At 36.7% G+C, this 23261-nt stretch overlaps 1 protein-coding gene across 4 annotated transcripts in view; it reads left to right on the forward strand.

Annotated features, from left to right (window-relative positions):
* DIAPH3 (diaphanous related formin 3) overlaps positions 1-23261 on the forward strand; it is a 475240-nt gene that overhangs the window by 41616 nt on the left and 410363 nt on the right. For all 4 annotated transcript variants that reach the window (XR_015725940.1, XM_087865106.1, XM_087865107.1 and 1 more), the window contains one exon: positions 3906-4073. Coding sequence is in view for 3 of the 4 variants with exons in the window: in XM_087865106.1 (XP_087721232.1) it covers positions 3906-4073 (168 nt within the window). In the remaining variant the exon portion in view is untranslated. The remainder of the gene's footprint in view (positions 1-3905; positions 4074-23261) is intronic.

Below are 23261 nucleotides of genomic sequence, written 5' to 3' on the forward strand. Positions count from 1 at the left end.
GCTTACTATTCCATTCATTGACATGTTTACGTTTATAAAATTGATGTTGCATTAATGATGTTTTGCTTAATTTCACTTCATTATGAGTTTAACATATTAAGTTACGTGTGTGTGTGTGTGTGTGTGTGTGTGTGTGTGTGTAGTCAGCGTAGGTTTAACACTCAGGAATTGATCTTCTCTGTAGAGAAGTTACAGCAATGAAGTAGTGATTCAGAAGACAGGTGGAGGAACAAGTCCCACTTCTTAAATTTTTGGTCTCCTCTCATTTTTTAAAACCAGTATCAAGAATTGGGGTACTGAGGTACATATGATCACTCACTTTGGGACCTCTAATCACTGGGGATAATTGTAGGTTTCTGGGTTATTTCCAAAGTTAAAGGAGTATTTATGTTGATGAGTTGGATGCCCTCTTCTCTGCTGCTGTAATTCATTGCACATACCTCCTGCTACATTTTTTTATATCTGTATGTAATTGCCTTCTTATATGCTTGTCTCTGCCACTTGATTGTTATTCAACTTGAATATAGCTTTTTTTTTTAAATTTATAAACATCTGATAGAGTAACATCTCTGTTTTTCATGTTCTAGATCTGGGGTTCTATCTGGTATCTTTTTTTTTTTTTTTTTCCAGCCTGAAAAACTTGATATGTCTTATAGTAAGGGTCTGATGGAGACTGATTCTCTCAAGGTTTGGCTGTCTAAAAGTGTTTCATTCTGCTTCTATTTTCCAAAGATATTTTTACTGGATATAGAATCCCATGATGACAGTTGTTTTCTTCCCAGTCCTTTAAAGATGCCCTTCCATTGTTTTTTTTTTTTTTTTTTTTTTTTTTTTTTTGCTACAGTTTCTGGTGAGGAATGAGTTATTTGTGTCATTTTTATCTTGTATATAATGTGTCTTGATGTATCTGGCTGTGCCTTTATGGTTTGCCCTTTACTTTCTATTTTTAGTGGCTTGACTGTGAGGTGCCTAGGTGCGGGCTTGTCTGTTCTGGTAGTCTTCCTCGGTGGCTGTGCTTCTGGTAGCCAGGAATTGATTTCTAAAAAATCAGTTATTCCAGTCATTATCTCCTGAAGTAGGTCTTCGGTACCATTTCCTTTTTCTGGTCCTCAGTTATACGTGTATTACAGCGCTTCGTATTGTATCACAGCTCTTGGTTTCTCTGTTCTCTTTTCTTTCCCTTCTTCCGTGGTGCTTCAGCTTGCATGCTTTTTGTTAGTCTGGGTTTAGGTTCACCAGTCCTCTTCTCAGCAGCGTTCACATTACTCTGAAGCTCATCTAACGAATTCTTCGTTTCTTGATACATTTTCATTTTCTAATGTGTTTTTAAGAATAATTTCTGCGACTTGGTTGCTGAAATTGCCCATCTTCTACTTTGTGTCTGCTCTTCTTATATTCGTCAGCATTTTTATAAATATCCTTTGAGATGGTCTGACCCGTAAGTCCATCATCTAGGTGATCTCTAGGTCTGCTTCTCTTTGACTCTGGGTGACACTTCCTTGGTCCTTCCTGAATCTAGCAGTATTTGATTATATGGTAGACATTTTATTTGAATACTGTGGAAATGAAATAATACTTGGAAGAAAGGATGTGCCTTTCTTCAGGCTGCTAGCATGGGGGACTGAGTCCGTGTGGTATCTCGTTGAGCGGGGCTTGGCAAAGGTGCTGCTTTAGCTTGATTAGTGTTGTCTGGGCCTTCAAGGTTGCTCAGCACGAACGAGATTCTGGCATTCTGCTTTTGGCTTTACAACTGAACTATTTGTTTTCAAGACTGGTATAACTCTTTCTGCTTTAAAGCTCTGATGTCCTTTTCAAGGTTCGTGTAGAGTTCTCTGTGTTTTCAGTTCCACTTGTGGCTCTGTTTCTTCAGGAGATCTCGCCAACCTGGTGTCTGTCCGTGGCCTTCAAGTGGCAGCTGCCATTGATTCTCTGAAGGTCCAGAATATGTCTTTGGGGATTCCCTCCCGTCTTTTGCCTAATTCAGAGTGTTTGGAAGGGCAGTCTCTTTGCCCAGGGAGAGGTCTCCTGGGACACTTCATGTTTCAGGACATCTTGCCCTCCCTCCAGCCTTTGGCGGTTCTAACCCATGCAGTTGGTGAAGGCCTGAGGGAAAGCATCGGTACGTGGGTGTAGGTTTGCTGCATGACCAGGGCTCCTTGGAATTTTAGTCTTTCATGCCAGAACCCATGCTGTCAATAGTTCATTAAAAATTTCGCTGGTTATTTATTTTTTTATCCTTGTTTAACTCTCAGCCTATAACTGTTTGTCAGGGTTCAAAGCAGCTTGTCATTTCCTGGTAGTTCTTCCAGGTTTCCTTATGTCCTCAGCCCCCTGATGGGTTGATAACAACAGTAACTGTAACTTGGGAGGTTTTCTGGCTTGTTTTTGTTATAAGGATGAGAACGGTGGTGGTATTTTGTGACTACTTTCTAAATCCTACTGGAAGCTGTCCTATTCTTCGTACTTTCATGATTAGGTCCTGTTAGATGGACCATGTGTGAATGTAGTACATGGCATTTTTCCTAGGCTTTATATTCACAGTGAATTTAAAGATCTGTTTTAAAAAAGATAAACATTATCTTTGCATCTTACTTAAATCCTATTTCTTGAGTGAAACAATACTGTGACTTCCTGTCCTTTTAAATTCAGTATTTTGTATCACATTTCTCAGCTGTACTAGCATGATCCAATAGAAATTTCTATGATGATAGAAATGTTCTATATATGTTTTGACCAGTATGGGAGCCACTAGCCACATGCGACTCTTGAGGACTTAACATGTGGCTAGTGCAACTAAGAAACTGAACTTTTAATTAACATTTAAACAACCACACATGGCTAGTGGCTACCATGAATAGCACAAATCGATACATTCTATACATTATGGCAAAACCATGTAAGATATAGTTATGCTGAGCAATTCACAGAACCATTGTAGTTTTTGAGTGTACTTCTGTTAACTATTTTAAGACAGTTTTTGCCTTTTTGATTGTTACCACTCGAAACTTTGAGTCTGGGTTTTATGTGAGGAATAGAATTTGTGAAATCAAGCAATTTTCAATGAATAAACAATTAGCTTTATAAACTAATTTCTATATACTTTCAAATATCTGTGAACTATTTGATTTAATAGAAGAAATCCCATTACAACAAAAACCCTAACTTTATTTTCTGAGGCTTTTTTAAAAAAAAATTATTATTTATTTGACAGCGTGAGCGAGCATGAGCGGGTGGAGGGGCAGAGGGAGAGGGAGAGAGAGAGTTGAGCAAGGAGCCCAACTCAGGGCTTGATCCTAAGACCCTGATACCATGACCTGAGCTGAAGACAGACACTTAACCAACTGAGCCACCCAGGCGCCCCTATTTCCTGAGACTTCAGCCATCCTACTCTATAGATGCTCATGAAATTCAAATACAGACCAGCCTGAATGAAGAGAAATGTGGTATTTATCAGACCAACAAGCTCTGGAGATAGAAGTAGACTTCATCTCTTAGTGAATACTCTGACATGTGATTTAGGAATTCTATGAAAAGGGCACCGGACAAGGGGCCTGGGAGCTAGGATGCTAAAAATTGGTTTGGTTGCCAATCCTTAAATTAACTCAGTTACCTTTGTAAAACTGCTTAGTTTGCTAATCTGTAAAGCAAAGGTCACCTCTCATTAGAATCTTAATTCTATAATTTAAGATTAGAAGGAATCTTGGAGGTTATCCGATTTCTTTTCTGTCTTTAGACAGGATGGTTACGGAAAACTTTTGTGTTTTTAAAAATCTTAGATTCTAGTGCTGAATGCCTTCTGATGAAATCCTAGTGATAATGTGATCGATCCTCTGGGGGTTTATTTTGGCAGTTAGATAAATGGTGTTGGAGGCAATATTAATGTATGTGCTACTTTTCCTTTGTAGCTGGACAAATTTGCCAGCATAAGAATTCCAGGGAGCAAGAAAGAGAGACCTCCGCTTTCCAACCTGAAGACTGCGTTTGCAAGCAATGATTGCTCTTCAGAGGTGATGGAAAACATTCCAAAGCCACTGTCTCAGAATGAAGTCTTGGAACTTTTCGAAAAGATGATGGTAACAATTTTGATTTTTTTTTTATTTCCATAAAATGGTTGATGTAAAAACCTTAGCTTCTAATTATGTTAATGGAACAATAAACATTTAAGGTTCGTGTTCCATAGGGTGATTCCTGATGTCATTGAAGATGGCACTCTAGGAATACAGGGCTTTAGGGTTACAAAAATTAGAACCAGAGGAAAATTGGCACACTAGTTTATTTGGGGTGTGTATGTGTGTGGATGGGTATGTTTAAAGAATACATAAAAATCCTCTCAAGTATCAAATGATACATTTTTGAGTCTTAAAGATTATCTAAATTGTCTATTGGGGTTCATTTACATTTTAGAATGATGATCACAGGGCTGTGTATGTTACGTGTGCTGATTTTGTTGTCTTTTTTTCTTGTTTGATTCCTTTCTTTGTTCTCAGGAGGTTCATACAGTCCTAGAATACTTACATCTGAGGAGACTAGAACTGACTCATTTTGGGGTGTGCCTTTGCTGGTGGAGAAACACAGTGTTGTTAGAAGCCGTGTTGTGTTGGTTCCAAAAAATGGTGATCCTGACTCTGCCATGGCTAACCTAATTCGACCAACAACCCACTAGGTTAAATATGTCCAAAATCATTTAGCACAAAATGAATGCTAATTGCATCTAAATAGTTTCACATATAGTTCTTACCCTCAAGTTGCTTATCTCCTTGGAGTCAAAGCAAACATTTGAAAAATTAAATGAGTAAGAAATGCCAGAGGGTCGTAATTCATGGTTAAGTTCTTTATAAGTTCAGAGTAGGAAGAAATTAATTTTCGAGATACCTCATTAGCTTCAGGGGAAGCCAAACCTGAAAGGTTTTTATAGTAGCTTAGGGAAATTTAGTAGAGCAGATGGACTTAGAGGCAGGTGTGGCCTTACAGGGTTGGAATAAGCAGAGGGAAAGGGCATTCTCTTAAGATGGGGAAGTGACAGTGAGCCAAGACAGAGCTAGGTAAAAACAGCTCATGGGGGAACGTGTGAGAGGTTGGAAAAATTAGGCTGGAATGATAATTTGGGGCCGATTGTGAGAGGATTTTGTATGCCACTCTGAAGAGTTGTATAATATTTCAACTCAGGATTTATTTTATCTATTTTATTTCATCTATTGGTTTTGACAGCCGTATTAGTTTTTAAGGAAATTATTTAGATTGTAAAATGTTTGAAATTTGAGAAAGTTAATAGCTGGTCTCTTTATTATTCAGGTGGAATCAACAACATATTTACCACCCTACTGCCTTATTTTCTATTCATCAAATGTTTGTGTCCAGTGTTCTACATGGAGCTTTAGAAGGCCCCAGAAAGAGAATGCCTAGTTTGTGTCTCCATAGGATTAATTAGTGTTAGTGATCCCGAACTTTTCGTCACGGAGCATACATTTCATTAGTATTGTTTTGCATGAACCCCAGGCTTGGGACAGTCTTACCTATTACGACAGCTCTTGATGAAGTGCTAATTTTAGTTTTAATTAACCACATGTGTATAACTCCTTATTAACTCTTTCATCTCTGTGAGTTGGTATCATTTCAGCCTTGAACACAAAAAATGTTTTTTCCCAATTTTAGTATATGTGCTTCGTTTTTGTTTTACTGGCCTTTGCCTGTGTTAATGAGGCTTGTATAATGGTAGTTCTCTTCAGTACCGCCTCGGAGGACTCAGGTAGTGAAGTGCCCTTAGCTTCCTCGTCATTCCATGTGTGGTATGTGGAACCACTCACATAAATTACCTAGCAGATTCATTCCCTGGTGACTCTTTTGTTGAGACGTTTTTCTTCTTGATCGTAATTGCTGGCGTCATCTGCGGAAGAGCAAGTAGGCTGTTGATGTTTGGTGTTCACGAGGCCACGTCTTCGCGCCACAAGCTGTTAAAAGTACAACTACCTGGAGAGTACTGAATATAGTTCACAGTCTTCTGTACCGACTGTGATTACTTGAGGTATTTTTCAGTTATTCTGAAAAGGGTAAGTTACCCGGAGAAGGGTTAGACAATCGGTGTTTGCCGTTATATATAGGGCAGAAGGATATTGACATCTTTGAAGTGTTTACACAATACATATTTAATAACTGGGCCTGATCAGTTGTTAAATCTTAAACAGGTATCCCTGTTGGCAGAAAATCGTTTGCAATCAAACTCGTTTTACTCAGCAGCAGTAAAATGAAATTGTTGATGGGTCAGGGCTGCCCAATTTGCTAATAAGTGAGTTTGTGGGAACTAAGGTCTTGTTTAAAAAAAAAAAAAATGAGGACCAGTTTCTTCTTCCCCTTCTGATTGCTTGACTGTATGACAGTACATGATAGGGGAAAATCCACTGATGGCTCTGAGTGATCTTACAGGGTACTGCATTTTTGACAAACTTAAAGCTGTTCCTATGTCTGTAGAGAATGCCAAATGAAGTATTGATTTTTGATTTTTTTTTTGTACCTACCTATCTGTAGTACTTCTAAAAATTTTTAACTTTTATTTAGTGAGTGAGAGAGTGAGAGAGCAGGGGAGGGACAAAGGATGGAGGGAGGGAGAGACTCTCCAGCAGACGCCCTACTGAGTGCGGAACCACACAGCGTGGGCCTCCATCCTGCAACCCTGAGATCATGACCTCAGTGAGAATCAGGAGTCATCGCTTAACCAGCCGCTGCATCTATGTGCCCCGTCCGTAGTATCCGTAGTACTTCTGTTCTTCTGAGGAAGCCACATTGAATCTGCAATCCTAACGTATTGGCATTTGCAACTACAGGGGTTTCCTACCATTTAAAATTTGCAATTAAATTTTTAGTATTGACATTGTACAATTTTTAAAACCTTTACCAAAGGTATTGAAGTAATTTTTACATAAAGTAGAAACTGTTTTTACAGAACCATTTTTTTTTTTTTAGTAGTCTTCAGTGTGCTGACTTGATTCCTTAATGAGAGGTGGAGTGTAATACTTGAGTATTTGTAATCCTTTCACTTTTATTTTGGAGATGGATTTACTTGGTCTCTGGGTAATAGTTTCAGGGGGTTTTTGGGTCGAGGTTGGGTCGGGTTTTGTATTTTAAGCATTGATGAATACTTAGCCTACTTAAAGGCTCTTTCTCCCATTTGTCTCTTGGTAAAAGTGGAATTGTGACCTGAAAGCCCCTATTGGTTTCTCTGTGGCTCTAGTTTTGTGAAGTAGCTGTGTGAACATCCTGTATATACAACTTTAATTTCTGGAAGTCAAGTTTCAGTGTTTACTATTGGACTCACTGTAGGTCTATGCTGACTGGTTTTTGAATGAGTTGAACATCGTAGGTAAAAGCTGAAAGTGACTTGGTCATTGTAGCTGTTGCGTCTTTTATATCAGCCCCCTTGGCTGCTGTTTCCTGCCCCTAGGTGAAATCCCAGGCAGGTCCCAGAGCTTTCTCCTGGCTTTGAGATGAAACAGAAAGATTAATAAAAATAATTTTGATCCAAAAAAAAAGCTCTCCCTTTTCCCAAACAGGCTGGCTCCACTTCAAGTCTCTGGTAGGGGCAGTGGTTGGGGAGTAAGCTTGGCCTCCTCTGTTTCTCCACCTTACTTTGCTCTGTTCCGCTCTCCAGACTGCATCCGTCCCCTTCAGGACTAGATGGGGGGTGAGGAGAGGAGGAATAAGAGTATGCTTCTGGCCTGGGGTGTTTATAATCTGGCATTGGTACCCTGGGGATGTTAGTTTTTATTGCTGATGTAATAAATCTTTGATGGCTTTAAACACCAGTGTACTTTCTCACTGTCTTCTAGTTCTGCAGGTCAAAGTCCAGGTCGACTCAGCTGTTTCTCTGGTTTCACAAGGTTAAAATCAGTGTCTGATGGCTGGGCTCTTACCGGATGCTTTGGAAAGAAACTCTTCCAGTTCGTGGTGGCAGAATCTAGTTCCTCACTACTGTAGAACTGAGGTCCTGGTTGTCATCTGAAGGCTCCCTTAGCTTCCAGAGGCCTCTTTCCTATCCTTTGTGTGGGCCCCTACCTGTCAGTTATATCAAATGCCTCTCCTGCTTAGAATCTCTGCCTTCTCCTCCTGTGGCATCTCTTGTCTCTGTCTATAGAAAGTTCTCTGCTTTTAAGGGCTCATGTATTAGATTAGGCTCAGATAACCCAACATAATATTGCAAAGTCCCCTTTTAATGTAATAGAACTCATTTATAGGACCAGAGATTAGGGCGTGGATGTCTTTGGGGGACCATTTTGCCTCTTACAGGTACAGGAGATTACAAATGCCAATTCTTTTCTCCTGTGACATTTTTGTGCCCCCCCCCCCCCCACCTGCTGCCCAGTCTCCTCTACAATTCCCTTGTCACCGGTGACGTCTCCTTTGGTCTTCTGCTCTGGTCTGCCGTGAGCCCATTCCTCTGCTGGAGTCACCTTTTGGATGCAGGACCTCTTAGATGGCTAGGGCTGCTGCTTCCCTGGGAGGCACATCTTGTCCACGGGAAGCTAATGTATCCTTTGTCCCTTGCTCCTGTCCTTTATCTCATTCTCTTCGGCATCTGTCCTCTACGGAGTATGAACTACTTGGTTCTTTCTTGCTATTCCAGATGTTTACCCTCCTAACTCTAAGTGGCTTTCTACTCATTAGATCTTTATGTAACACTGCTGACCACTCCCTCTTGTCTGCAATTCTCTTTCCTTTAGTTACCATGACACTCCTTTCCTTCTGATTTTCATCTTCTCTGGCCAGTTTTTACCAGTTTCCTTTCCAGCTTTCCTGTTCTGATTTTCATTTCCTCAGAGTGTTGCCTCTGGCCCTCTTGCCTTTTCTTTATCCGCTTTGGTTCCTTACACATCTATCATGGGGGATGGGAGCCCTTTCACGTCAGAATATCCCCAATATTCTGATGCTTAGCTCTGTCCTCAGAAGAGCAGCTATAATCAAGCTCTGTAAAAGATGCTAAACCTCAACAAACCAGAAACTGTTCTCATCCTTTTCTTTTGCTATTTTTCCAACTTTGTTGAGATACAGTTGACCTATAACATTGTGTAAGCTTAAGGTATACAGCGTAATTTGATAGATGCATATATATTTTAATGTTTTATAATGGCCCAGGTATTTATTTTGTTTTATTGAAGTATAGTTGATACAGTGTTGAGTTTCAGTTGAACTACGTGGTGATTGGAGCATATATATTTCTAAATGTTTATCACACTAAGGGTAGTTAACACATCTATCACCTCACGTAGTTACCATTCCTCACCCTCAATTACATGGTCAGAACTTTTAAGATTTAGGGGAGCCCGGTGGCTCAGTCGGTTGAGTGTCCGACTCTTGATTTTGGCTCAGGTCATGATCTCAGGGTCCTGGGATCAAGTCCCCACATTGGGCTCTCTGCTCATCTGGGAGTCGACTTGAATATTTCTTGCCCTCTGACCCTCCCCCTTCACCCCCTTAAATAAATAAATCTTTAAAAAAAAAAACTTTTGAGATTCACTCTTAACAATTTTCAAGTATACAGTACAGCATTAGATTGAGTAAGCTGTACATTAGATCCTTGGGAATTTACTTGTCTTGGAACTATAAATTTGTACTTTGACCACCTTCATCCATTTCCTCCATTCCCCAGCTCCTGCCAATCACTAATCTTCTGTTTCTAGGAATTTGCTATTTTTAGATTGCACGTATAAGTAATACTATGTAGCATTTCTTTGACTTATTCCACCTAGCATAATACCCTCAGGGTTTATCCCCGCTGTTGCAAGAGGCAGGATTTCCTTTCTTATGGCTGAGCAATATTCTATTATGTGTGTACACACACACACACACACACACACACACACACACACACGTTTCTTTATCCATTTATCTGAACAGATATTTAGGTTTTTGCCATTTCTTAGTATCATATATAATACTGTGAACGTGGGGGTAAGGGTATCTCTTCCAAAGAGTGGTTTTCATTTTCTTTGGATGTATACCCGGAAGCGGGATTGCTGAGATCAGACGGTAGCTCTGGTTTTAACTTTTTTAGGAATTTCCATACTATTGTCCACATTGACTGTAAACATTTACGTTCCCACTAACAGTGCACAAGAGTTCCCTCTTCTCCTTTTTCGCTAACACTTGATATCCTTATAATTACTGCCATTTTAACAGGTATGAAGTGATACCCTTGTGGTTTTTTATTTGGATTTCCCTGCTGATTAGTCATATTGAGCGCCTTTTCATGAAACTGTTGGCCGCTTCTTTATCCTCTCTGGAATAGAGGATTATTCTGTTCTCACTTTTTAATAAGATTTCTTTCTCTGCTTTGAGTTGTAGGAGTTCCTTGTATATTTTGTATATTAACCTTTTATCAGATGTGTGGTTTGTAAATATTTTCTCCCATTTTGTAAGTTGCCTTTTCATTTCGTTGATGGCTTTTTTTTTCCTGTGCAAATTTGATGAAAGCCTACTTGTTTATATTTGTTTTTATTGCTTGTGCTTTTGTTGTCCTATCCAAAACAATGTCCATGAACGTTTCCCCTATATTTTCTTCGTGGAGTTCTACAGTTTTAGTTCTTAAATTTAAGCCTTTATCCATTTTGAGTTAATTTTTGAGTAGTGTAAGGTAGGGGTCCAGTTGCATGTTTCATTTTTGCCTGTGATTATCTAGTTTTCCCAGCACTATTTATTGAAGAGACCATTTTTCCCACTGAGTATTCTTGGCTTTCTTGTCAAATATTAGTTCACCATATATGTATGGGTTTCTTTCTGGGCTCTTGATTCTTTTCCATTGATTTATATATATGTTTTATGCCACTATAATATTTTGATTACTGTAGCTTTGTAACATAGTTCGAAATCAGGAAGCGTGATGCCTCCAGCTTTGTTTTTCAAGATTGCTTTGGTTATTCATGGTATTCTGTGGTTCCATACAGCGTAGGGCTGTTTTTCTATTTCTATAAAAACGTGGTTGGAATCTTGATAGGGACTGCATTGACTTTATAGATGGCTTTAGGTAGGAGGGTTATTTTAACAATACTAATTGTTACCTATGAGCATAGAATATTTTTCCATTTGTGTCCTCATATTTTTCATCATTGCTTCACATTTTTCAGTGTACAGGTCTTTTATTACCTCCCTAAGTTTATTCCTGTTTTATTGACTTTCATTCTATTGTAAATGAGACTGTTTAATTTCTTTTTCAGATAGTTCATTGTTAGTGTATTGAAGTGCAACTGATTTTTGTGTGTTGATTTTATATCCTGTCACTTTACTGAATTTACCTGTTCTCACAGGTTTTTGGTGGAGCCTTCAGGGTTTTCTATTTGTAATATCCTCTATACATAGTTGACAGTATTACTTCTTCCTTTTCAATCTGGATACCTTTCATTTCTTGCCTTTGCTCCCGCTACGACTTAAAGTACTAGGTTGCATAGGAGTGGTGAGAGTAGGTGCCCTTGTTCATGATCTTGGAGGAAAAGCTTTCAATCTATAACCAGCTGAGTTACTGGTGAACTGTGGGCTTGTCATATGGCCTTCATTATGTTGAGGTATGCTCCTTCTTTTCCCAGTTCACTGAATTTTTATCACAAATGGATGTTGAATTTTATCAAATGAATCCCACTTATTCATGGTATATTATCCTTTCAATGTACTGTTTAATTTGGTTTGCTAGTATTTGGTTGAGAGTTTTTGCATCTAAATTCATTGGTGATAATGGCCTATAGTATTCCCGTAGTGTCCTTGTCTGGCTTTGGCATCAGGGTAATGATGGCTTGGTAAAAAGTTCAGGAGTGTTCCCTCCTTTCAGTCTTTTGGAAGAGTTTGAGGAAAATTGGTGTTAATTCTTCTTTAAATGTTTGGTTACCCAGAGAAACCATCCGGTCTTGGCTTTGGGTGATTTTTGATTACCGATTAAACTTCAGTGCTCTATTGGTATGTTCAGATTTTTTGTTTTTCATGATTCAGTCTTGGTAAATTGTGTATTTCTAAGAATTTATCCCTTCTATGTTGTCTAATTTGGTGTATATATAGTTGTAGTCTCTTATGACCCTCTGTGTATCGTTGGTAGCATTTGTAATGTGTCTTCTTTGATTTCTGATTCTGAGTGTTCTCTCTTTACCTATGAGTTGACCTTTTTTTTTTTTTCTTTTCAAATCTACCTTAGTTTCATGATTTTTTTCCCCCTATTTAAAAAATATTTTGTATTTTATTTCTGTTCTAATCTTTATTATTTCTTTAACTTTGGGCTTAGTTTATTCTTTCTCTGGTTCCTTGAGCTATAAAGCCAGCTTGTTAATTTGGGATATTTCTTTTCTTTTAAGGATTTATTTTGAAGGGGGGGGAGAGCATGTGTGCGCACATAAGTGTGAGTTAGGAGAGGGACAGAGGGGAAGAGAGAATCCTCATGCCAACTACCCCCTGAGCGCAGAGTTGGATGAGGAACTTGATCCCAGGACCTTGAGATCATGACCTGAGCTGAAACCAAGAGTCGGCTGCTCAATGACTGAGCCACCAGGTGCCCTAATTTGGGATATTTCTTGTTTAATGTTGGCATTTATTGCTGTAAACTTGCCTCATAGCTCTGCTTTTGCTGTATCCTACTGGTATTGGTATGTTTGCTGTATCCTACTGGTATTGGTATGTTTTCATCTGTCTTCAGGTATTTTTATTTTTCCCTTTGCATTTCTTCTTTGTCCCATTGATTATGCAAGATGGTATTGTTAAATTTCCAGTTATTTTATTTTTTTCAGCTTTCCTCTTGTTACTGTTTTCTAGTGTCTCACCATCATGATTAGAAAAGATACTTGATAAAATTTTATCTTGTTGAATTTTGAGGTTGTTTTGTGGCCTAACATAAGGTAAATCCTGGAAATGTTCCATGTGTGCTTGAGAAGAATTAGTATTTTGCTACTGATGGACGATACACTTTGGATCTATCCACTGTATAGTATTGTTCAAATTTGCTCTTTCCTGACTGATTCTGTCTGGATGAGAGTGTGGGATGTTATATTGTTCAACTATTGTATTGTGGTTAATTTCTCCTCAGTTCTGTAATATCTACTAGATATATTTAGGTTCTCAGATGTTGGATGCATAAATATTTAGAATTGTTTTTAGCTTCTTGATGAATCGACCCCTTTGTCATTACATAATTTTCTTCATCTTTTGTGACCGTTTTTAGCCGAAGTCTATTTTTTTCTAATAAAAGTGAATTTTTAAAGATTTTATTTGAGAGAGATGATCATGCATGCATATGAGTTGGAGGTATGGAGAGGGAGAAGCAGACTCCCTGATGAAGAGGGAGCTCCGACACGGGGCTTGATCCCAGGACCCTGGGATCTATGATCTGAGCTGAAGGCAAACACTTAACGGACTGAGCAACCCAGGTGCCCGAAAAGTGATTTCTTTTGGCTACCATTTGTCTGGAATATATTTTTCCATACCTCTACTCTCAGCCTATGTATGCCCTTAACAGCTAAAGTGACTCTTGTAGACAGCATATCATTGGATCTTCTTAAAAATCCATTCAGCCATTTTGTGTCTTTTGGCAGAATTTTATTTGTCTATGTTTATTGATAAGGACTTATTGCCATTGTAATTGTTTTCTTTTAGATCCTTTTGTTCTTTCATTGTGGTGGTCTTTTGTGATTGACTTTTTGTGGCAGTATGTTATGAATACCTGGTAGTATTATCCAAAAGATTTTCCCTTGTGGTTACCACGAGGCTTATATTAAATATCTTAGAGTTAAAATATCCTACTTTATGCTGACAACTTCAGTAACACATGAAAACGTCATACTACTTTCACCTTTTAGGTTGTGAATGTTACAATTGACATTTCTTTTAGTATTGTGTATCAATAACAAATTGTAGTAATAGTTCATAGGTTTATTAAATTTTGAAACTAGCCTAAGTGACTTACACATCACTATTACAATATTACAAAATCAGAATTTGAACTTTTTTTATTGATGAACTTTATATTTTCCTATATTTTTCTTGTGATGATCAGTATCCTTGTATTTCAGCTTGAGAATGTCTTTTAGCATTTCTTACAAGGCAGGTTACTGGTGATGAACTCCATCAGCTTTTGTTTTGGGAAAGTCCTTATCTCTCCTTTATTTCTGAAGGACAACTTTGCTGGATAATAGTATTCTTTGTTGACTTTTTTCTTTCAGCACTTTGAATGTTTCATTTGGCCTGTGAAGTATCTGCTGGGTAATCTGTTAATAGTCTTAGGGGACCCCCTTATGTGTGACTAGTCCCTTTTCCTCTGTATGTTTTCAAAATTCTCTTTGTGATTTTTGGCCATTTAATTATAATGTGTCTCAGTGTAGCCCTTTTTGGGTTCAACTGATTTGTAAGTCTTTGGACCTCTTGAATCTGGATGTCCATTTCTCACCCCAAGTTAGGGAAGTTTTCAGCCATTATTACTTTAGACTTTCTGTACCTTTTCTTCCTCTCCAGATTTCTACAATGGATATTTTATTTCTCTTGGTGGTGTCCCATAGACATTTTTTATTTTTGTTTTGCTCCTTTGACTAGATAATTTCAAATGACTTACCTTTGAATACCTTGACTTTTGTTTTCCTTTTGTTTTCTGTTTCTTTGAACTCATTTTGCTCATACTATCTTCTAATTTCATTTAGTTGTCTGTATTGTTTTAGAACTCTTCAAAGAAGATTATTTGAAATTTTTTGTCAGCTGTTTGACCTCTATTTCTTTAGGATCAGTTACTGGAACTTAACATGTTTCCTTCATGTGTTCTGTTTACTTGATTTTAGTACTGTCCTTACCATCTCGATGTAAGTCAGGGGCATGCTTCAGCTTTATTCCTGGTTTCTGGGATTTTCACAGTGCTGTCTTGCCTATGGGTAGTTAATGGCCTTTGTGGAGGATATTGACTTTGGCAATGACCTATGTTGCCATCTTGTTGACCTCACCTTTCTGTCATAGTCTTGTAAACAAAATGAAAAATCCCTCACAAAACTGCTGCTCCCTTAATTCTCTCTCAGAAGCTCACACTGAAATCTGGGAATCCTTCTTGATCTCCCCTCAGGCATTAGTTACATCCATTCATTTCTGTCCTTAATAAGTTCTGATTTTGTTTCTTCTGTGTTAAAACTTCCATTACCTCTTCCCTGGGTTATTGTACTGGCCTTTCATCCACCGTTCCATGCCTTCCATGCCTCTGCGAGAGAACTCTTATTCACACTTTAAGTCCTGGCCCAAACATTACTCTTCTTTGACACTTTCCCATGTTCTATCAGACCTAGCACTCATTAAACCTGCTTCTCACAGCTGCTTGTGTGTAAATCCCTTGTAGAACTTATCCTTTGTTATTTCAATAGATCTTCCCTGCTAGATTAAATTCATAAAGCATTATCCAACTAGTTTATCTTAAACAATTGCCTGTTAAATACTTGTTTGTTCCTAACCTTAAAGATCTCTAGGATACCATTTTTTTTTTTTAACCTGGAATTCTATGTTTGGATGGAAATTAGCTTTAATTGCCAGTTTTCCCAGTTACACAAAAACATTAAAATAATGAATAGGAAGAGAAATTTCATTCAGTCATCCCATTCCTTGTTTTGATTTCTCACTTCTCTCTGAAAGAATGAAAGCTATGCAAGAAAGGCCACCTATCTAGATGTGATCATTAACAGGCATTAAATGAGTGCCAACGATGATAAAATCCTGACAAATTTTTGGAATTCTGGACTTCCTGTCATCTCTGGTAAGTATGGAAGAAAAATTGTCCCTAAATTGCACAGAGTACATAAGTGTGGATAATGATGCCCTAATCTTTTCTGGGGAAGATGTTTGTCAGCCTTTATCTAATATGGGAGAGAGCACATTTATAAAATGCCATCATTATCTCTTAAGCATGTGCTTTAGGTGTCTACTGGTATTAAGAGCTTAGATGACCTGTTTAATACATATATCAGGTTTTAGTGTGGGGAAACATAGATAATAGTAAAGGCATTTACAATTTGACTTTTGAAACTATTTTCATTGTATAATGTTGAATCTAGTCGTTGAGAGATGCTTTTTTAAATAGGATATTTCCAGTACGCAAAAAATGGAACATAAAAACACCACCACAGTTATAATTGAAGTGGCTTATATACTCATAATTCCATTTCCGTTTTTCTTCCTTAATTCCCAAAGATGAACAATACCCTGAATCTGATAGTTTCATTCCTTTGTTAAACTTTTTCTGTGTAATAATGACCAATGTACAGAAACTTTTCTCCTAACCATTTGATGGCAGGTTGCTGACTTCATGTTCCGTTATCTCCTAATTCTTTAGTATTAGTTCCTATAAATAAGGACATCCTTCTGCGTAGTCACAATACAACCACCCAAATTGGAAAGTTAACAGTGATCAATTTCTATCAACTAATCTTCCGACCCTGTTCACATTTTATCTGTAGTACCAAAAATTGTCTTTGTAGGAAAAGAGTATAGTTTAGAATCATGTGTTTCATTCAGCTGTCAAGTTTTGATGGGTAGTAGGAGGGCATGTATTGCATGGTGCACTGGGTGTTATACGCACTAATGAATCATCGAACTTTACATCAAAAACCAGGGATGTACTGTATGGTGACTAACATAATAAAAAAAAAATTAAAAAAAAAACCAAACCTCCTTCATTTAGGAATAGTCCTCAGTCTCCTTGTATTCTATGAATTTGACATTTTTGAAGATTCCACTTGGTTAATTTTTAGAATGTCCCTGAGTTTGCATTGGTACTATAAAACTTTTTAATTGTAAGTCTGTTAATTGTAAACAGGTCATCACCTACTTTAATTCATTTTTTAATAAGCATAAGAAGTTCAAACATCTCACACATTTATTGGCCCTTTGGTTTATTCCTTCATAAATTTCTTTTTCATCTCTTTTCGCCTATTTTGTTACTGGGTTTGTCTTTTTTTTCATATTGATTTGTAGAATTTGTCACTATTTGGACTAATGCTCATGTCTGTTTATAAGCTGTAAAGCATCTCGTCCCAGTCTGGGTCTTGTCTTTTTACTTTCTTTAGGGGTAGATGGATTAAAGTACAGAACTATAAAATTCTATGTGGTCCGATTTATCCATCTCTTCATGTTCTTGGCTTTTTGTATATTTAAGAAATGCTTCTCGATCCTGACATCATAAATCTGTTCTGTATTTCAGGATTCTGTATGTTTATTTCTGTAAGATATAGATGCAGTTTTTTTTTTTTTCCTACATGGATTAACTGGTTTTTCTGGCAGTGTTGATTTAATAGTCATTCTTATCCTTAATTTGTCATACCTCCACTGGTAAACACCAAGTTCCTGTGCATATGTGGGTTTGTTTTGGAGGTTTGATTTTGTCCATTAGTCTATTTGTCTAGCTCTCATTTACGTCCATTGTCTTAATTACTATAGCTGTATAATAAGCCTTATTATCTAAGACCCCCTCCCTCTATTCAAAATTATCTTGACTATTCTTGAGCCTTTGTGTTTTTATATTAATTTTAGAATCAATTAAGTTCCATTATAAACCCTGTTGGGATCTTGATTGGAATCGCAGTGAATTTATTGATTAAGGCAAAATGGATACTTTTGTGATATTAAGTTTTCCCATCTGTGACTATTGTATATATTATCTCTAGATTTTTTTGGTTCCTAAAACAGTAAAAATTTGATTTTTCTCCCTAGGGGCATTGCACATCTATTAGAGTTATTCTTTATTTCTAGTATGTAACCATCTTAAATTTTTTCTTTTTTTTCTTTTTTTTTACTAAGAAAATTGTCAATTTTTGTTTATGAATTTTAGTATCTGGTAATGTTACAGAATTCTTATTTTGATTTGTAGATTCCCTTTTTTTTTGATGTCCTATCAGAATATCTGTGAAAAACTTACGTTTCTTCTTTTCTTTTTCATTGTACTGAGTAGAATGGTACATAAAAGTCAAAACTGTCTTCTTGAAAGTGGTGAATATTTTTCAAATCTGAGCTTTCACTCAAAAATAATAAACTCTGAATTAGGGGAAGTGAAAGCTGCTCTTATTTCTATGTATTCCAGCTTCTTACAGTCCTCTTCTGCCTCCAAGTAAGTGCTCCACCTTCTTAAAAAAAAAGTCCTCTTCTGACTCCAAAATGAAGATGAAACAGTCCATTCCATAAAGCCTTTTCCAAAAACCCTAGACAAAAGTTAATGTGTTCTCTTTTTCTCTCCGTATTTAGTGAAGTTCTCTCATTTTACATTTCAGTCACTTGAGTTCTGGCTAGTTCCCCACTACACTGGCTTTCCAGTAGGGTAGATTCTTGATCCTGCTATTATTATTTTTTTTAACTGCATATATCCTCCATTACTGATTAAATGAGTGACTCCGATATTTGTTTTACTTGTTGATTCATTAGAACTATAAGAACTTCTTTAGTGAGAACTTTGATAAGAATTTTTTCTAAGAAGTGTACTTTGGTGGATGGTGGATATTCGGCTCTATTCATCTCCATGGTGCCTTCCCAGTGCATATTGTATGTATTGTCTGGTGAGCTGATCGGTTTTTTCTGCCTAACACTATGTTGAAGCAATCAAATGATAAAAACTATTACACCTAGAGTTAAATATTGAGATGTCTTTTTATAATTAATTCAGATGTATTTGAAGCATAAGGTCCAGAGGAAGAAAAAAAGAGCTCACGTGAACTTAAAAAAAAATCGAATATGACTGTGTACATGTGTTTGGATATTTACAGTAGTTGGTGGGAGGAGGGTTCATCTTGCTAACTTCGTTTTACTTTTGTAAAGACTTAAATTTAAGAGAGTGCACACATGCCCAGGGGGAGGGCAGCGGCGGTGGTGAGAGGAAGAGAGCACCTCTGAGTAGGGGTGGTGGGGAGGGACAGAAGGAGGCAGAGAATCTCAGGCCAACTCTGTAGTGAGCAGGGAGCCCCACGTCGGGCTGGATCTCACCACCCTGAGATCATGCCTGAACCGAAACCAAGAGGCAGTCGCTTAACTGACTGAGCCACCCAGGCGCCTCATCATGCTAACTTTATTCCATGTCCCCACTCTTTGGGGACCTGTGAAGGACAGTTTTTCCTTTTTCTTTCCCTATCATTTTTTTTTCTCCTTAATCCTTGGTGTTAAGGATTTATTCATGGCTATTTCTTTAGTAGGTTAAATGAATGCCTGTTGTGTTGACTGTGTACGTGATATCTTACCCAGGAGTGGAAATGAAAAGAGAAACCAACAAAGACTCTTTTGTGTTAATTCTGTCTATTGACTGCTATAGATTCCTACTAGCAGTTAGTTTATTTCAAGTATTAGCATTCCTTACAAATTTGATTTTCTGTATCATGAGTATTTTTTTATTTCTTAAGAACTTAAAAAGTATATTTAGGGTTGGTCAGATAAAATGAGAGTGGTTGTGTGGGAATGGTTTGTTTTGATCTATTAGTTGTCACCTTTTCCCTTTCCTTTAGGTAGAAATTGAAAAATTTAGGGAAAGGTGGTTTAAAAGCAATCCGAATAATAATCCAAATAGGAGGAGGGGGAGGAGGAGGAGAAGAAGAGTGTAGAACTATGAGGCAATTGTCAAGTTGATTCATGAGTTGTGTTTGTCGGGGGGGGGGGGGAGAATAATGTCAATGCCTAGTTGTTTCTCTTTAGATCCAGATAAATGAGAAAATAAATGATTTAGGAACATTGGATTTTGCCTGGTGGGAGTTCGTTGAACCAATAAAACGGTTAGAGGAATTTTAAGAGGAATGAGTGTTATGATAAAGTTTAGGTATGCTCTTTCACCAGTTAGGAAGTGTGCAAATCTGTTTGCCAACTGTGAGGGCTTTTTTTCAGTCTTCTTTCATCTCTAGAAAAGTTGACTTTTGTATGTTCAGTCCAGTGACTATTTATCCTTCATGTAATTCATGAAGAAATGGCTGTTTAGAAAAGTTGAAAAGCAAATAAAAACTTTTATCACTAGGTGTGTTCTTTTCTAAAAGATCACAAAACAATTGTTTGTGATTATAGGTGCTTATGTATATGCTTGAACAGTTCCAGTAAGATAATACTTCAAGATAAATTAGTTGTGCAGCTCCTTGCATATTAATTTCATTTCTTGTCTCTTCAGCTAAAACTTACATGGAAGAAAAGTGATGCTTGAGTTTCTTTTTTGATACTGGCTTTAGGACAAATTGAAATTTGCTTTCAAATTGAGATACTTTACACTTTCTATAAGCTCCAGTTAGAGTATTTGGTCAAACATTTTATGTGAGTTCTTTGTCAGTCTCTGGGTAAATGCTGTTTTTTGGCTGCTGTCCTGTTAATGAGCCAGCTGTCTAGATTCCTGTTAATTTTAATGGGGATTGAGTAAAGATACCATGGATGAAACCGTGAAAATCCAACCTCACTATCGGCAGAACCAAAAAATATATATATATTATATTATATACTTATATATAATATATTTATATATTATATACTTATATATAATATATTTATATATTATATACTTATATATAATATATTTATATATTATATACTTATATATAATATATTTATATATTATATACTTATATATAATATATTTATATATTATATACTTATATATAGTATATAATATATTTATATATTATATACTTATATATAATATATAAATATATTATATACTATATATAATATATTTATATATTATATACTTATATATATTTATATATTATATACTTATATATAATATATTTATATATTATATACTTATATATAATATATTTATATATTATATACTTATATATAATATATTTATATATTATATACTTATATATAATATATTTATATATTATATACTTATATATAATATATTTATATATTATATACTTATATATAATATATTTATATATTATATACTTATATATAATATATTTATATATTATATACTTATATATAATATATTTATATATTATATACTTATATATAATATATTTATATATTATATATTATTATATATAATATATAAACTTCTCTATAATCACACTGATAAAGTTGCTATAAAGGCATATATAAGAATATAGTAAAAAATGATCAAGAGAAAGATCAGCTGTTCTGTAGCATTAGCATATTTATGGACATGCTGAATATAGAGTAGTAATAAAGTTAATTCTGAGTTCTTTTTTCCAAGGCATATTTATCTCTTAAAGATTTTCTAATTTTAAAATTTTTAAAAACTTTATGTAAACCTGACTTAAGAATAAAACAAATCGCAGAACAAGATAGATTCAGTTAACGTGCACAATTTGAGCATATATGATGATCTGGAATGAGATCACGAAATCTTTCACTTTATTTGGCAGTAAACCATTCATGGTGGTAAACACTACCTTAGCGTAGGGATAAACATTAGCAAGACCACGTGGTGTGGAGATGAATTCCAATGTGGTTAAGAACAGAAGAACACTTTTAGAGGAAATATGGGTAAAATTGTGCTTATAGGTTGGTGGGCTCTGAAGTCTCAGGAGAAGTAATTAGGGGACCTTGTGGACCTCGTAAAATGCTTAGTCAATTTCTTGCTGTAGTGATAAAAATGTGAGCACAACAAAGACTGTTTCCAAGAACCGTTCTCTTGGTTTTAACCCATGAAACAGAAGCCTTAATACACTATTGAAATTAGAGGATTACTTTTGGCTTAAGACTTAATGTTTGGTTTTGATATTGCTGTGCTTCCAATTTTTACCTTCTGATATCCTGCTTATTGATCCACATGAATGTTTGGATCTAGGACTATCCTGGCTTTCCACATACATTTTCTAATCGGCATGCCTCCGCCTGCCTGTAGAGGTTTTCCTCTCTGGGTGAATTACCTCCAACCTGACCATCTTCAAATTGCTGCCTGTACATACTTGCTTAATTCTCCAAATAGTCAATCATTTTAAATTTAATCTGACTCTCCATGGTGTTAACTATCCCACTGAACTTGATGTATGTAAATTTAATGAGCATGCTGTCTTGTAAAATCCACATCCGTGAATGAAAATAGTGAGACTAACGTTTGTAACTCGGTTGAATACATGTCCATTCTGTTTGCCATTCTTTGCTTGATTGCTCCTTAGTGCTCTAACTAGTTGCATGCATGTGCAGGAGTATTAAGATTGTATCTTTCCCCCCTCCTCAGTTTTGCCAAGAAAATGTGGAAAATATTTATTTTTACCAGTATTTTATCAGTCTAGGATGGAGTCAAGTGTGTAAAATAGAGTAGCAAGCTTGTGACTTTCTTGTTGGTGGGAACTAATGGCCCCATCCAACACACAGGCAGAATCCTTTGCAGTAGCTTAAAAGCTGCAGTCTTGACTATATTCCTTGGACCTGGTTTCCAGGTCAGGGCTGCTATTGACACCTAGGGTGCCCCAGTGTGATTTAGAAAAAGGTGTAGCCCTCATTCCTCTGGGGGGACCCAGTGCATCATAGAAACGGACACAGTTTGAGGGAAGTCTGGAAGATCTCTGCTCTATTCACTCCTCCCTCAAATGCCACCCTTGTTCCAGGTCACAGAGGTCGTGTGTGGTTCTGCTAGTACTTCCTGAAAATGTCCTGGATTTCAGCTTGGCCATATGTGCCCGTGTCAGTCCTACTGCCTGAAGAATCTCTCTCTGGGGCTGGACCCTGTTTCTGTCACTGTTCTCAGCTAGGGATGTGAGTATCCTCTCTAGCTCCAGCTTCATCCTTTAGAAAATTACCTTAATCTCCTGGTTTGCCCCGAAATAGGACTGGCACGTTTGGGAACTTGTGTTAGGTCTTATTTAACAAACACCTGAAAGGAAATGCACTGTGGTCTCTGCACTGTGAAAGTGGCAGCGAGTGTACAAAAAAAAGTTCTTTTAAAGGTGACCTGTGAAGGAAAATAAAGGAAGCCATATATAAAAGAGAGCTAGGGTTGAGGGAAGGCTCTTTTTCCTTTTAATTTTAATCCATTAAGGATTAACATGTTTATATATTGAGACCCAACCGAGAACAATTTAGTGAGACAGGATTGAAAAAGGATAATTGATATGCAGTGCCCTTTCAGGAGGTGAGAGAACGAGGATCCAGAGCATAAATAAATGGAATTATCTTTGGATGGACGCAAGAATTGATACAGAAAGATTAGTGTGCAAATAAATTGGTAATATAGGAAATGGGAAATTGAAAGGTTTTTTTTTTTTTTTTTTTTTCCACAGAGGAAATTGAAATTTGCTTACTGAAAATGATAGTTAGAAGTGGTAGTTTCATAGTTTTCGGGGAAGGGCAAGTTTGAA

The sequence above is a fragment of the Ursus americanus genome, chromosome 10 (assembly GCF_024610735.1).
Source record: "Ursus americanus isolate L20-20 chromosome 10, mUrsAme1.1.p, whole genome shotgun sequence".
Taxonomy (NCBI): domain Eukaryota; kingdom Metazoa; phylum Chordata; class Mammalia; order Carnivora; family Ursidae; genus Ursus; species Ursus americanus.